We start from the raw sequence: 16,991 nt of genomic DNA on the forward strand, positions 1-16,991 counted from the left end.
GTGCAACAAAATCATGTTTAAAAAACTCAATGATTATTTTTTGACCCTACTTATCAAAAAAATCAAGGTCATTTTTTCGGTGAGTTCACAATACCTGTTGATTTTCAACTCTCAAAAATATCTCTAAGCACATTTTTTGAAATTTAAAGGAGTTAGTTAGACCGTATCAACAGTTTTTGCCACTCAGTATTTAGGTCTTCCGTAAAATTGTATTCCGTACGTGCTTGTATTTCAATCTGTTTCACTTGCTGGTGTCATTCTGTTTTATTATCGATATAGAATTTGTACGGTCAATTTGATTTTTACAGATATCGACAAACACGATATTGCTCGAGGCGGGTTGTTTTCAAACATGGTGATTGTAACGTTGTACAAGGAAATGTCGCTAAAAGAAGAAGAAAATATTTGCAGGTAAGATACACCTTGGTTTGTAAGACATAATTTTCTATTAAAGCCATTTAAAAGGAGAAAATAGCTACCAAGAAATACTTAAAAACACTGACTATAGAATGGAATTTTTTGTAGCGTTGTACTTTTCTCCCACCTCTCTGCTAATTTTGTTTACACTTTTATCCAACTTGCAGCCGTTTTGTGTGTGTGTATGCTCGTGATCCAGCTTGTTATAGACCTGTCTTGTATCGCGTTGTATTTCCGCGTGTAATTTAGAAACCTCCATAGGTTGAGATGATGCGTTTTCACCATTTTTACATATGATGAAGGGTATGTTTAAGGGGCTTGGAGGACAAGGCGCATAAGTGCAGTTTTCTTTTTAAAAATTGAGATATTCATGAACTTAACTAAAACTAGTTTGAAAGTATATTCTGTGAAAAAATCACAACTAAAATCCAACGTTAAAGCATCGACAAGTGAGTTTGAACTTCCTTTCCGCCATAAGGCTCCATGTGATTTTGAAGTTTTAAACACGTATTTCTTGAAATAGCAGAAACTGCACTAGTGCACATTGTCCCCCAAGCTCCTCATTTCTACCACGTCGTCGGTTCTTTGTAGTCAACGCGGTGCAAGATCAAATGAGATAATGAGATATGCGCCTACGTAAATATCAAAATGTAAGATCAATGTAAGTTCAGTGTAAGATCAATGTAAGATCAAAAGCATTCCATGGTTGTAGCGGAAATCGCGGGGGAAGCGTTGGGCGCGTTTATTCTGTCGCTGCTTTGCCGTTTACCTACATTTTAGCTATGTAGTCTGCGAGCACGGAGACAGTGAATCTTCTTCATACGGGATGTCAAAAACATTAGAATTGTCCACCGAAGGCACGAAAAGCAGAGCCAATCATGAGAGACTCCCTAAACCGATATTTTCTTTCTTATCCCCATAGGCGTAGCTAGGGGGGTCCTGGGGGGGGCTGGCCCCCCCAGAAATCTCGTGCCCCCCCCCCCCCAGAAAAACGGAATCCTCCATTCCTCACCTCCCCCCCGCTCTCTTCACTACGAGAGGTGGTCCCATGCCCCCCCCCCCAGAGAAATTTCCTAGCTACGCCCCTGCTTATCCCTTAAGCCTTCACGAGATTTTTCGCCAAAACTACTGCTCCGAATGAAAAAGGCAGGAATAGAGCAGAGGCGAGGCGTGTATGATCGATCATCCTTATTTCTCCCTTTGAAGCTGCGGTAAAGAATCAACTATTAAGGTGTTCGTCGCGAATACCCTGTTTATCGATCTTTTTTCATAGGTTTAAATGGTAGATCAATCGATACATTGCAAAGCTCGGTACACCACGCCTCTGGAACGGAGGTTTGCTTCCAGAGAATGCCTCTCGACAGGCATGAATATTAGCCTTTCATATTATCTTGTATTCAACCTCATTTATCTATCGATGTCTGCCTTACTAGTACCCTTTATCCACACTCTCGTTTTTTCTTTGAGGCACAATCATTTGTAAATGAACATCTGAGAAAAGTTGGCCTTTAATTTTGCAGTATAGGACGCCAGTTATATTGACCAGTTTTCTTCTTCTTTTTTACCTATCGTGGTATCACCTTTTTCTTCTTTGCAAACTCGTGTTTATTCCTATAATTGATAAATTTTGAGTGCTTGCAATTCCTTAAAGACACAACTAGATCAGCTAATATGGGTATTTCTTAATATTTTAGGATCTAAACACTAAAAGGCTACTCTGTTTAGACCCATCAAACTTTCGGATCAATCTCCTTTCCCTCTCCCCCTACAGGAATACGGCTCGAACGCGCCGATACGGCGGGAATACTTACGTGGCTCTCGCGATTAGACTGTAGTAGTTCCACACAGAAAAAAATAAAATTGTTGATTCAACAATCTTGTAGTTAAAAAAATGTCTGACATGTTTCAATGTACATTTTACAATAAAAAATGATAATATAACTACCCCCGTGAGTATATTAGCTTTTCACTATTGTAAAATGTACATTTGAAACATGTCAGACACCTCTTTTAACAATTTAATTGCTAAATCAGCAATCCATTTTTTTCCGTGCAGACAGTGACGAGGTATAATGATAGATTATCGGTATTTCACCATTTGAAGCTATGGTAAAGGATCGATTGTTATCGATCTGTTGTCCTTTATTATCGATATTATAATCGTATATTATCATCGATCCTTTCCTATAGGTTCAAATAGCAGATCAATCGATAAATCGCAAAACACGCCAAGCCACTGTCCCGAGAGCATCTTCGAGCTCTGCTCTGCGCTCCGGTTTGGGATGTCTCAAGCATGGATGTGGTATCATGCATCGTATGAAAGCAGCATGTGCCGCGCGTCTCGTACGAGACAAAAGAGTCGTAATTTCACAAATTCACAAACGGGAAACTGAATACTGTATGGTCTATAACTTGTCGACTTCCCTTTAATCTAAAATCGTTTTACGCTGCACGTTTGTCTGGTGGCTTTTGGCCGGGAACCAACAGACGGGCGGCGCTTCGTCGTCAAATCGGAGACCCAGCCCGAATTTATGTTGATGCGCTCGGAGGATTTTAAGAGCCGTTTACGATTTTTGGCAACTTTCGTGCATAAACAGAGAACCAATTACTGGGCGGAAAGTCGCTTTTGATGTCGTGTCACCTATTGCTCGTTTCGTCATTGCCCTCGTCTTCTTTAATTATCGGGATTCGGATTGTCTTGTGCTTGTGCGTGTCACATCGAATTGCACCGTGCAGTTGACCTAAAGTTGGATACCTTTTTGCCCTCAGAAAATAATTTCGTCGAAAGATTTAGTGTGATCCAGTGTCCATTCAAAATTTCTTCTGTCTTTGACCTATTAGGTAGCGTAATTATTTTTGGCTGGCGCTCTAGATAATGGAAAAAAATCTTTTCGGGAAACTGAAAACAAACGATGTCGGCTAAAATGATCATAAATGACCGTCTGATCCTCAAGCGCCTTATCAATCTGAGGAAAGATATATGTAGGGTCTGATGATAGAAATAACTGTCAGAAAACGTGATTGACCATCCACCAATAACATTAGGTAGTTTTTCTGATTTTTTCATCCTTCTCCCACTCCCACAATAGGTTCCTATTGGGTACCTCTCGGGCCTCCTCTTAAAAATGAAGTCGGATTGAAACAACCTTCCCCCAATCTAAAAAAAAAGGCAACCAACCGACCAAGGAAAATCAGAAAAATAATTTGAAATGTTAGAAAGTTATTTGGAGAATAGAAAGAAATGAACTGCAATTTTGTCCATTACTTTTCAATTTTTAGATATGTCAGGCTTCGGGCAGCTTTAACCGTCACTGGGAACCTACAGGTTTGGCTGAATCCCCCTCCCCCTCGACAGATATACACGTCAGGCACCCCTTGAGCCCCCCCCCCCTCCCCTGATGTCCTTCATATAAGGCCCTTGCTTCCAAAATAAGGCAGAGCCCAAGTCAAAGAATGTAAGTCTGAAACTGATCATCTAAGAAAAATCTGCACAACTTTGAAGTTTTCATGCACAGTATACAACTCGTAATAATGAGTGAGAGGATTAGAAAGTTCCCAACGGACCTCATTTTTATAAACCGAGGTTTGCTGAAACGTGATGCGTGGGAAAGTTGCATACCAGCGGTGCCAAATTTGGTTTGAAAATTAACACAAATATTTCTTTCGGGAAGATTGCATCTCGGTAGACTTTTAAAGTAATATTAAAAATTTTCAGTAATTATTAAAACATTTTCTGGGTTAACATTATGGTGAACGTTAACCTCAGTTTATCGGAAGCCAACCAAAATATTAAGGTATACCATGAATTGGGTCTTGTCAAGATAGATTTATAATCAGAAGATTTATTCTAAAAAAAAAGAAAGAAAACATGAATTAATAGAAAAGAAGGAGGAGGTTGAAGCCGCATTGTACCTATTGGAAATAATTTTATTTGTAACTGCGGGTGACTGCTCTGCTAAGGCGATTTTCCCTTCTAAAACCTAATTTTGACACCGAACCAAGCGAACAAATTTTTCGCCAAGCCGCAGTTTTGATGCGATTAAAGTGCTCTCTGATACAGCAGATTACGATTTTCATGTCTTTGTCTTTCAACACAAAACGAAGCGAGAGCCATGCACACGATGAACACATCCATTTTAAAATAGGGATATTTCGCCAGAAAACTATGAATAAAACAAGAGAGGAGAAAAAACAGGAAACAAAGTTTACAGAGCGCTTGGCCAGTACGCCTTAAGTATAAATTTACGTCGACTTTATGTTTCCCATGAATGAAATAATATCGTAAAACTTTAATCGTGTCCGAGCGTAAACTTTTTCTCATGAATATGCCGTTTCACGATTCCTCATTTTTGTCACCTGCAATTTGGCAGCAATGAGATAAGGCTAATTTATTCATAATACAATTACAAACAGCGGTGCGAAGTATTTTTATGAAAAAGCGCCTCTACTCGACCAGGGTGACAAAAGAAGAAAAATAGCAGTGGCATGGCGTGCTTTGCGATACATCGATTGATCTGACATTTAAACCTATGGAGAAGGATCGATATATTGGGTGTTCGCAACACGAACAACTTAATAATAGATTCTTTACCACAGCTTCAAATGGGTAAGTATCGATAATCGATCGTTCACGACTCGTCACTAGAGCGAACAGAGTGGAGAAGGGGGCTTAGCAAGTAATTGATTTAACAGTGTTTCCGGGATCGAGCAACATTTAGTAATAATGCAATTTATTGCCGGCGCACAGTGGATCGAGTCAATTAGAGAGGTCGGACATGAAATGTATGACTAAAACTGCAAATTTTGATGTTTATTTCGTCACATTTTAAATTTCAAGGGGTACTTTAGAAAGAAAATTTTACGAGGAAACCAATGAAACCACTTTCAGAACCTCGAATTTTTGTATAAACGGAGTTTTAAGCGGTCAAAGTTTCCAAATTTTGTCCGACCTTTCCTATTGAATCGATCCACTGTGCGGCGTTTGCATTTAAAAAACCGCAGCAAGAGGAAAGGGCCCTGACGCCGCTGCGCAAATTGAGTGGTTATTAGTGAGCCCTATGTTGAATCTTGGATCAAAGGGCCTAGCTCCACATTTTAATTATATTGAAAGTGTATGCAAATATTCATGGTCTGCTGTCTTTCCTGAGAAACGCTTAGAACCCATCAAAAATAGATACATCAAAAAATATGTTCGGTTAAAAACTCACCCGTTGCCTGACGTTCTCGACAGTTGTAAATGAATGGGAAGCCGGAATTACCAATTTTGAATTATTAGGATCTATTTATTCTTCGCAGTTTACTTTAAAAATTATTCAGGCGATTTTCTTGACAGATATACGTGAGGAAATATTTAAAACTGAGGGCATGAATTAACGTAAGTTTTTTTCCTGTGCCTATGAATAAATGGCTAACTAGGAATAGAACTAAGGGGGTAAATGATTGCAGACTAACTAACTATCTCTGCCGTTAGTTAGTCTATTATCTACGTCCTTTGTCCAATGCAACCACCTACTTCCACCAATAAGATCCCTCCATATCCTTTTTGTCTTCTTTGTCTATCACTTTGTCTATCAATTTCAAAAATCAGCCAGCTCTGACAGAAATTAAGGCATAAACGAACTCAAACTGAGTCTTTTCTTTTGCCCGGCTGGCAAGAGTTTTTCAAGACTCGCACCGGTTTTACAAGTAGGGTAACTGACCAGTTGTGACTCAAATTCTATGTTAAAAATTTTCTATGTAAGTTGGGTTGGCGTTACTTTTACAAGCTTTGACGACTATCAAACCTTAGTACCCCTCCCTAGTAACTACTGTGAGTTAATTTTTGGGATATTTTCAGGACATATTCACGACGTTGGTCGACGCACAATGGCGATGGACGTTGCTCGTGTTTTCAATGAACTTCGTAACCAGTTGGTTTGGTTTTGCAGTCATTTGGTACCTGATAGCTTATAGTCATGGAGATCTGGAGCCCTCGACGGACACCGGCCCCATGAAGTGTGTAGTCGGAGTCCAATCCATGCTCACCGCTTTCCTCTTCAGTATAGAATCTCAACACACCATAGGTATATTAACACTTTTTGACGGTAAAATTGAATCTTCCAGTTTAAAATCGACCCACCTCGACAAAATAAAAATTTTCAGGAGAAAAAGCAAACTGCGTGACAGCCAGAAAAGGAGTGTTCCTTCGCAAGAAAATGAACATCGTAAAAAAAAATCCGAGTTGGGTCGTTTTTGAACTGAGCGATTCACTTAAGCTTCAAAGCAGTTTCATTTCTTAAACTATTTAGTTTTTGAGACCTCGACTGGAGGAAAAATTGTTGTTCAGTGAAAAATCGACTTTGCATGCAACTATCATATTCATTCATTCAAATAGAGTACCTATATATGAAGAGTACACTCCCTACATAGGTACTCTATTTTGGACTATTTTATGCTAAATGGAACTATGTGCAAGTGAAAAGATGGGGTGTGATCATTAGTTGAGGGTCATAAGAATGAATGGGGATTTTAAAGCGCCAGTGACGTCAGCGGCAACGAAGCCGTCTCCATTGTCGTTGTTGCTCGGCTTTAACTCATGAGCCCTGTGCACAACGCTCTTGCCACATGCCCACGGCTCACGAGTTAGCGCTCAGTTCCTTTTGATTTAATCGAAAATCCCGCTTTTCCATTTTCTCGAAAGGAACCATATCCACTTTTACATTGTTTCTTATCCAGCTCACCACGAGCACACCCCATCTTTCACTTGCACATAGTTCCTTTTAGCATAAATAAACGGAGAAAAAAACTTCGTGCATGGGACCTGAAGTTGAGGTCGTATGGATCTCTGAAGTTTTCTGATCACGCATCCGGAAACTTGAGGTCGAGCAGCCGAAGTTCGTGTCTGACGTCGAGGCATTTCGATACGTACCGGAGTACTTCAGATGTCTGATGAACCGAACCCTTTGGTATTGTATATCGAAGTACTTTAGATGTCTAACCCGAACTTCGTCAGCTGGACCTCAAATTTTTAGATACGTGATCCGAAAACTTCAGAGATCCATATGACCTCAACTTCGGGTCCCACGCTTGCAGTTTTTTTCTCCATGTACGTCTATTTTGCTCTTTCCAGTCTAGAGGATTGTCTCCGTCTGGTGGAAGTGCAGGTGCTTGGGCAATAGAAAACGAATGCGTTTCTACGAGGGTTTTGATATGGGGGTGATGTTTTGCTTTGTTGAGGTTACGGTACGCGGAGCATAACGGACGAGTGTCCGGAGGCGATCATCGTGCTTTGCGTGCAGAGCATCATCGGTGTCATGATCCAGGCGTTCATGGTGGGCATCGTCTTCGCCAAACTCTCCCGCCCGAAGAAGCGGACCCAGACGCTCCTGTTCAGCCGCAACGCCGTCATCAACCAGAGGGACGGCCGCCTCTGTCTCATGTTCCGCGTCGGGGATATGCGCAAGTCCCATATCATCGAAGCCCATATTCGGGCCCAGCTCATCAGTAAAAAGGTGAGCTATTAGCTGTTGCAGCAATAAGATGCAATCCTGGCGTAGTCAGCTGGTATTTTCAGAATAGATCCCGTCTGCGAGCAAAGAGCACAGCAGCGAGGCGTGAATGATCGATTATTGATATTTCCCCATTTGAAGCTAGGGTAAAAGATCGATCATTAAGATGTTCGTTGCGAACACCCTGTCTATCGATTCTTTTCCATAGGTTTAAATGGCAGATAAATTGATTTATCGCGAAGCACGCTACGCCGCTGAAGAGTACGTACGATCACAGTTGCATAAAAGAGGATTGCTGGTGGTCTGGAAAATACGAGGAAAGTCTAGGAATTGGCGATAATCGGGAAAAGTAAGGGAGTTCGAGGGAAAAATCAGGGAATTCCTGATACATTTGCCAGTCACCAACCCGTATCACTGCTTCTCCAACTGTTCCTGACCGTTTACCTTTTCTGGTCATTTTTACGGCTTGTTATCCTTTAACCAGCCATTGAGTGCCTTTTTCCTTAATTTGATCTCCAAGCGAGAAAATTTTGCCAAAGTTTAGCAAAAGTTAGCGTACTAAAAAAAATGCTCGGACTTTTGTTGGAGGTCAGGAAAAGTCGGGGAATGAGAAAATTTTGGAGTCAGAGAAAAGCAAAAAAAAAGTTAGGGAATTTGAAGATGAAGAAATTATGGCAACCCTGCTAAAAGACCATTGTTCAAGACACTATGGTAAAACACGATCATATACAGAGAGTTGCAGAATGGTAGGTTGCCGAAGAAGGTCCTCGTCATAGGTTTCTCCTCGGAGAAAACGCACATGGCGCCCTTGAGAGAGGGATCGAGAATAAAGACGACATTTTAAAGTGCTGGAGCTTTAAGGATTTGTGGCTTAATATAGGGATTAGTGGCGATCAGGGGTAATGGAGCGCCGCACCGCAAAAACGGCGCAACGTTCATATAATCGGACTAGTTCATGGTCAACGAAAACTGTGATCTATCTATTGAAAAGATTGCTCCGGCGTTTTCTGCAGCGAGTCTATTATTATATCTCTTGAATAATGTGCCACCCGGCTTTAATGAGTGTGACTAATAAGAGAGAAACGTAGAAGATAAGAATAATGAATAGTAAGCCTTCCCTTTCACTATATACTTGTGTTTTTCGAAGAGTATAGCCCAAATTTTAGGCTGCGATTCCTGGCCCCGAGTTGGATGACGAGAAATTTGGTCACACCTACAGCATCACTGTTATGTCGGAGAAAAAAATTGTTGAAGCAAAGAGTTTTTCTGTTTTAAAAACAAAATTTGGCTGCTGTAAAACTTGAATTTAGATCGACGGTGACCGGAAGTTCCTCAGAAGTAAAGTTGATGACTTTTAATGTACGTGCAAGTCTATTGCATCCACTGGAGAGAGTGGATTTTCTAACCAAAACTGTGCGAAAATATCGTCGTATGCAGTGACAATTTTTTTCAGCAGCAGGAATATTATGTTGAGAGCTACGCAATTGTATTGCAATTTAATACAGCTTTTTTTAAATGTCTAATATCAATAATGCTTTCATAAAAATCTACACCCCGATTTGCATAACCTTAAACTTAAATATTTACATTTTCATCGAAAATATTATAAAAGGGGGCTACGCCCTCGGATCGCTTCGCGCCCAGACGTATACGTCACTCTATGATTTCACATTATAGAGTAGGCAGTGATTCAAAAGTTGTCTATCATTTTAGTTATAGACTAGGTTGCTAACGTTAACGTTTCTCGATCACATATTCTCTACCGATAGAGTTTCCGCCGAATTTTAGGGAACATCAATTCCACACATTTTAAACGACACACGTTTACACATTTCCAACCAAGGAGCACATGTGATCTCTTAATGGTAGCGCCTGATCGATACAACTATTCGTACCCCAAAGATGTCCGTGTTGACTACTTAGAAAATTGCAGGCGCTCTGGATCTCAGAACTGCAACGCCTTGCTGGAAACTATCCGTGCCCAAAATATGTCATAGTTGTACATCGATCAATGGTGAAACTTCAGAAATGTGTATCTCGGTTTGCAGCGTTTTCGGATTCCTGTCCTTCTTTATTTCTCTATTCTTTATATGTGCAAAACTACTGGGCGTCTTTTCTTGAGGATTTCGGTAATTTATGTGAAAAGAGTATGCTGTGGAAATTTCAAGCCATGATATTTGTTATTTTGTCTCTTTTTAAGAAATAAACAAAGATCGGAGCTTTTGAAACACTGCAACCGAGGTACAAATTTATTTTGTCTCCTCATTTTTATTTTCACCTGAAGTACCACTTTGCCTAGCTCCACGCTTATCGGAACAGGATGCCTCATTCAATTAATTACCTAATTTTAATGCAATATAAATGGAGGTAAATCGCTTTAAATCGTGCTTATTAGAAGTATGTTTTATTCTCTGTCTTTATTGGTGCTTATTTTTGATGAAGATAACACGTGAGGGTGAAATATTGCCGTTTTACCAGCAAGAAATGAAAGTCGGCGGTGATGGCGAGGAGGACCGAATTTTTTTCATCTGGCCGACAACAATCGTGCATCGAATCACCGAGGACTCACCACTCTATCACCTCTCAGCCGCTGACATGATCAACGAGAGATTTGAGATCATTGTCATGCTTGAAGGTACTTAAATATACTATCCATTACGTCACTGCAGCCTGCATCAAAAATGTATAATTTAAACTCAGTGTATATTGCACGTGTTTTCTCCTTTTATCGAAGATTTATCAAAGCTGAACTTAAATATTTACTTTAATCTACTTTCTGAACATTTTTAACTCGTGCTGACTTAGGTATAGCAAGGATCTACTACCTAGCAATTTGACGAATAATGAGAAAAAACTAGGGCGTCGAATGATCCAACCTAAAACTGAACTTCATGATATATGCTGAGAACAATAGTATTTCTCAAATAATTGCGGAATATTTCTGTCGAAATCTGTAATGATGAATATTAGTGTTCATGCAACACGCTCACAGACGCTTCTTATTGACTCTTCGAAAGATTTTCTTGAAACCTGGCACTACCCTCTTTTCTGTGTTTCTGCCTGATTCAGTGTGCGTGTCCGATAACCTCAAATTTCCGATTGCAGTTTTCTGAAATCTTGTCATTTTATTTTTTCTCAAAATACACAATTTTTCATTTAACTTTTTATATTTTTTTTTAATCCCACTTTTCATTCCCATTTTTAGTGAGGTTTAATTTTATTATCAAGTAGACAAATATCCCTGAATCTAAATAGCAGAGAGAAAATGAGACTCTATCTGAGTATTTCTTTGCAATCTTATTCATTCTAATATTCTTGTAACGTGCACGGAGAAAAAAAACTCGTGCGTGAGATCCGAAGTTTAGGTCATATGGATCTCTGAACTTTTCAGATTGAGCATCTGAACACTTTAGGTCTAGCTACCGAAGTTCGGATCATACATCTGAAACTTCAGTTCTTACATCTGAAGTACTTCAGATGTGAGAACCGAAGTACTTCGGATGTGAGAACCGAAGTACTTCGGATGTGAGAACCGAAGTACTTCAGATGTAAGAACTGAAGTTTCAGATGTATGATCCGAACTTCGGCAGCTAGACCTAAAGTGTTCAGATGCTCAATCTGAAAACTTCAGAGATCCATATGACCTAAACTTCGGGTCCCACGTACGAGTTTTTTTTCTCCGTGTGTGTCCCTTAATTTTAGAAATAAGAATGCATTTTTCAGAATTATTACAAATGTTCTATTATGGACATCTATTGATGAATCAACTTAATTTTCTTGCTCTTTTTACAAGATTTGACCAACCGCGTTCTGGGTCATTCTCGAAAGATCTTTGGCTAAAACTTCTCTGATCAAATGAGTAGAACATAATCCGAGAATAGGATTTAATATATGTTCCCCGGAAATGTTGACACCACTCGGTGTATCCACTGATTTGGCAACCCGTATTGATCCTAAATGTTGCCTCCTAAATGCTAAATGTTTTCTCCTAAATGTTGCCTTTTGTTTCGTGCTAACACAAAATGTGATAATTATTTCAGGTGTAATAGAATCAACAGGGATGACGACCCAGGCGCGCTCATCCTATTTACCGAGCGAAATTCTGTGGGGCCATAGATTCGAGCCCTTGGTTTCCTATAAGACTGAAACTGGTGAACACGAGGTTGACTACAATCTCTTCAATAATACTTACGAAGTCAACACGCCTCTCTGTAGTTCCAGGGAGCTCGATCAAATTCTTCACTCCCAAGCGGTTGCCGGTAAGTGGGTGAATTCAAATAAGGGTCAAATTCCAGGTTCAATTTCCTCCCAAAATTTTTTTGTGAATTTTTGGGCAAACCAAACTTCATTTTGACTCTCATTAGGTGTAGACTTAGGAAATATAGCTCGTCGAGCTTAATAGTTATGCTTAAACCCGAATTTCCACCGTCACGTGTATCACCTCCCAAAATTTGCTCTAATTTTGCCTGATTTCCCAAATTTTCATCTCAGAGGTGACATATAATACTTTTAATTGAAAATTGAACGCAATTGTCATAAAAGCATCGTCGAGCACTAAATTAAAGCATAATTGAAAACATGTAACCCTTTCATATCTTATAGAACTAAAAAAAAAAAAAATCATTAGTCATGAAAGATATCTGGAGCTTATTCTGCTTATCTTTTAGACAGTTCCGTCTGTTTATCAAAATGCCTACTGTTTTCCTTTAACACGAGAAGAAGCTTTTATTGCTTGGAATATTGCGATACAAAATTGATCAAAAACATCGAATTTTAAAACTTCAAGTGGGCGTGTACCCGCTGAAGTGGAGGTAAAGCCAGGAATTGTTTGAGGAACTGCATTAACATATCAATTACACTGGTCAACTTTTTTTTTTTTTTGATTTTCCGAAGATTTGCCAACGGTTTCTGGGTAGATTTTTGGCGCTGATTCCGAAGATCACCTCCATTTACCTGTATCAGTGCGACTTATCCCGGGAAAGTTCGGAATTTTTCCGGAGAAATCGGAATTTTCCATAAAAATCTAGCTTTTCCAGCAGAGTCAATCTTCCGGGAGAATCTGTGCACGATGGAAAAAACCTAGGAATTTTTCGATTTCGTAGCCTTAGATACATAAGAAACCATGTATTGCACCCCTATTAAAATTTCCTTTCTTTTCCTATTGCCAAGGTTTTCCGGTCCAGTTTCATTAACATCAATTAATTAGTTGCTGAGATAGCATTTTAGGCAACGTCCGCCATCTTGGATTTTTGAATTTCGAAAATTCGACTAAAAATTCGAGTTTCCCATTAAAAAATACCCTCGGTTACCAAGTTTCGCGTAAATCGATTGATTAGGCGCTGAGATAGCATTTTAGGTCATGTCCGCCATCTTGGATGTTCGAATTTCAAAAATTCGACTAAAAATTCAAATTTTCCCATTGAAAAATGTCCTCGGGTACCAAGTTTCACTTTAATCGACTGATTAGGTGCCGAGATAGCATTTTAGGCAACGTCCGCCATCTTGGATTTTCGACTTTTGAAAATTCGACGAAAAATTCGAGTTTCCCATTCAAAAATACCCCCGGGTACCAAGTTTCGCGTAAATTGATTGAATAGACGCTGAGATAGCATTTTAGGTCGTGTCCGCCATCTTGGATTTTCGAATTTCGAAAATTCGACTAAAAATTCGAGTTTCCCATTGAAAAATACCCCCGGTTACTGAGTTTCACTTAAATCGGTAGGAAAGAGCGCCTACAGGGCTTAAGTAAGCAAGTCTCAGTTGTAACAGTTTTCCACTCTGTCCCACTAAACTGGGACATGGGACAGGATGGAACGGGACAAGATGGAACGGGACAGGATGGAATAAGCTGTTTTTTAAGCTTATCTCTAACAGTAAAGACAATTTTGGTATTTTTTTTCACGGAATATTTAGTAGCACGTCCTAGAGGATCGGAATAAGAACAAATTTGCCCTAACGCACACTTCGAAAGTATTTTACGAGCTGATATTAGTGTGTGTGTGTATCCTTGACGCCCTGTTAGTTATCGTGTATAGCATTCTGTTATTGGCATCATTAATGGCGTTAATCTTGCACAAAAATTTGCGAATTTCAGAATATTTGCCATCTACGACGTGTGAACTATTCAATCAAAACAAAAAAAGTCGTTTTTGGAAAAACCTCAACGTTACGGCAATCATTTAGAGCTTATTACATCGTTGCCGTGTCTCTCCTGACTGTTGCTCGGGACAATGATTCATTAGCGCGTGAAAAAGTTATTGATGGAGCAAAAAATAAATTGACATATTCTTTTCTCAAATTCAAAAGCATTACCTATCATCTCCGATAAAGTTTTCTTAAAAAATCACTCTAGTTATGCTGCAACATCGATTTAAAGTCAAGAACCAAGCACGGGGGACACGCAAATTTGGGACAAATATAGGCAATTTACACATTTAAAGTTCTCCTAAATTTTTATTTCAGTCCAAATAAAGTGGGAAATAGCATGTAATGGTCAACAATAGTGTGGAAAATGAGAAAAAAATTTGATCTGCCCTTGTTTCTCAGATTATGACGATTAAAACAGCTGGGGACACTAGGTTAGACGCTTATTTGAACTCACCCAAGTATCCATTTTTTAAATGATTTGATCTGATTGTGGGAAAACTAAAGGTTAATGGGATTACCGCGAAAAAATTAAAATTAGGGCCGTCCTTAAATCGCGTAACGCTTACTATCGTGATAGTATCTTTGATTTCATAAAAAATACAAGTAGTTGAATAAACACTGTATTTGATTTTTAAAAAAATACGTTTTCCGCCCGAAATACTTCGAAAATATGCTGCCATAAAAGTTCGACGTCACAACAATCACAGGTGTTTTTGTTCGTCAAAACGGCCGCTAGGGGCAGCAAAAATCGCCACAAAACGTTACATTCCGTCGAGAGGAGTGTTCACATCAAAATATGATCGTACAGCAGTCATTGTATTAATAAATTGTTCAAGCCTGATACTATACTTAACGAGGAAAACAAATCTTCGGTCCTAAATAATCAAGTTGAATTTGTATTTTTTTGGCGGTCGAATTGGACACAACTCGTAGAATTGCTCATATGCTTTCCGCGCCGACCAGCGACCGCACTAAGTTAAGCGCACCGCGTGAGGTATTCCCGCACTCTTGTAGGCGCTAATATGCTTTCCGCGCCGACCAGCGACCGCACTACATTTGGCGCAATGCGCGAAGTATTCCTGCGGCCTTGTAGGCGCTAATATGCGTGCCGTGCTGACCAGCCAGCGCTCGGCGCGCGGCGACTGCGCAGTGTTCGGCGCAATGTGTGAAGTATTTCTGCAGTCTTGTCCAACTTTGATGGACAGATTAGCCTTTATGCGTTCGTTGGTCTTTCCACCTACGGGAATACAGTTTATATTTCTTTCCTGTATGCAAACATGTTGAGAAAATATTTTTTAAGTTTTATTCTTTTCGCTAAACCGTTCGTTTCGCTTGATACGGCAGATCAGAGGTTTAATGTTATAAACAACCTGAACTATTAGATGGTTCATACGGTTTTGATTCATCAACTCATTCTTTGTTTCCTTTCCCAACTGCATTTGTTACCTGTCCTTCCTGTAAATCTTTTGCACATTTATCTTGCATGACATATATTCAACAATTGATAAAGCGCTTAGACAACTTTATTTTGTGTGATAGATGTCCAGAAGTGTCCGTCGACAAACGAGAGTGAATTCACGTGCAGCGATGGGGACTCCTGTCCGGAGAGCGAGTGCCGCTCCAACACGGACATGATCGTCGAACTCAGGCATCTGGTCCTCGATCCGAGGGATGTCCCCGGACCCGAGTCCCAGATTTGACACCTCCTCAAGACAACCAGGTAAGACGCATCTTATGTTCTTATCATCGTTTGTCACTACTGCCGTGATAAGTTAAAACGCCGTGAGATAATTCGAATGTTGCCAAATTTTCTCTCAGAAAATATTTATTTTTGAATAAAGCTAAGAATATTTTTCCTTGAAATTTTTGGACTTTTTAGATTAAATGACGAACGAAATCATCTGAAAAATCGGGAGATGAATATTCGCAAATTTTCCTGAAAGTTTGTGACTTTTCGAAGGAAACTTGGCAACGGCTGATGGCTCATGCGGCGTTTTTCTTTAGCATGGCAGACTACTGCTTGTAGGAATGTACGTCAGCCATTGGTGCCCTCTTGAAGTCAGTATGCCTGACAGTCCCATGAAAACATGGGTAAGACCAGGAATTTTTGTGATCTTGAATTTGGGGGCGCTTGAATTGTAATATAATGCTAAGATTCAAATCATGTCTAGTTGTCCAATGCGCCTTCCAATCGTCAGCTAGGCCAAAATTTTACAGCACGGCGAAGGAATCATTTGAGTCTCGATTTGACTCCCGGTTTTTTTGGAGAGATCAGCCTCCCTGGGGGCAGGGACAGTTACAAGCAAGCCGCCAGTCCTATGGCGGCATGGCAGTGGTTTTATTTTTTTTTGGTCCCTGACCTAATCCAGAGGGGCTCCGGCTTGATGGAGGGGGTCAGGAGGGAGGGGACGTCATTCTGCCAACGTGTCATGATTGCCCGAGTGGAGAGGCTCTTCATTAAAATCAATGAGGATGTAACATAACAGGGGCCCGACAAGCGTGGCAGCCGCACTCCTCAGTCGGCAGTAGCCGTTGCTTCCAATCCGCGTTGGTCCCTGGCCCCATCAGCCAATACAGAGGTGGACATCGTTCACGTTTCATCGCAGGGGGTAACCGATGATTGTTGGTCGGTGGACAAAGTACTCACCGAGTGAGTGATTTGTCCCTTAGTGATTAGCAGGAGCATCGGTCACCCCTTTTGAGGCTTCTATTTTGATCGTCTGAAAAATGCTGGAGTCTCAGACTGGGCGTCGGGCGTTGTAAAGTCGGAACTCTCTTGTTCCCGGGAAAATTCCCGGCACAAATCTTCTGCCCCCATGGAACTTTGACAGAAAATTTCACATACATGCACATATACACCTCGGTAATCACACGAATTTTGAAGAGTCACCGTGAACTTCCCGTTTTCTTTTGGGAAATTTTCATTCCAAGCTGGGCCGC

General features: G+C 40.2%; 1 protein-coding gene across 5 annotated transcripts in view; it reads left to right on the forward strand.

The window, feature by feature from the left end:
* Positions 1-15,771, forward strand: part of LOC109034453 (ATP-sensitive inward rectifier potassium channel 12) — a 33,277-nt gene extending 17,506 nt beyond the window's left edge. For all 5 annotated transcript variants that reach the window (XM_072301669.1, XM_072301670.1, XM_072301672.1 and 2 more), the window contains 6 exons: positions 309-411; positions 6,254-6,479; positions 7,633-7,907; positions 10,347-10,539; positions 11,945-12,163; positions 15,591-15,771. In XM_072301669.1, coding sequence (XP_072157770.1) covers positions 309-411; positions 6,254-6,479; positions 7,633-7,907; positions 10,347-10,539; positions 11,945-12,163; positions 15,591-15,751 — 1,177 coding nt within the window. In that variant the 3' untranslated portion in view covers positions 15,752-15,771. The remainder of the gene's footprint in view (positions 1-308; positions 412-6,253; positions 6,480-7,632; positions 7,908-10,346; positions 10,540-11,944; positions 12,164-15,590) is intronic.
* Positions 15,772-16,991: the final 1,220 nt, after the last annotated feature.

This window comes from Bemisia tabaci, chromosome 6 (assembly GCF_918797505.1).
Source record: "Bemisia tabaci chromosome 6, PGI_BMITA_v3".
NCBI classification, from domain to species: domain Eukaryota; kingdom Metazoa; phylum Arthropoda; class Insecta; order Hemiptera; family Aleyrodidae; genus Bemisia; species Bemisia tabaci.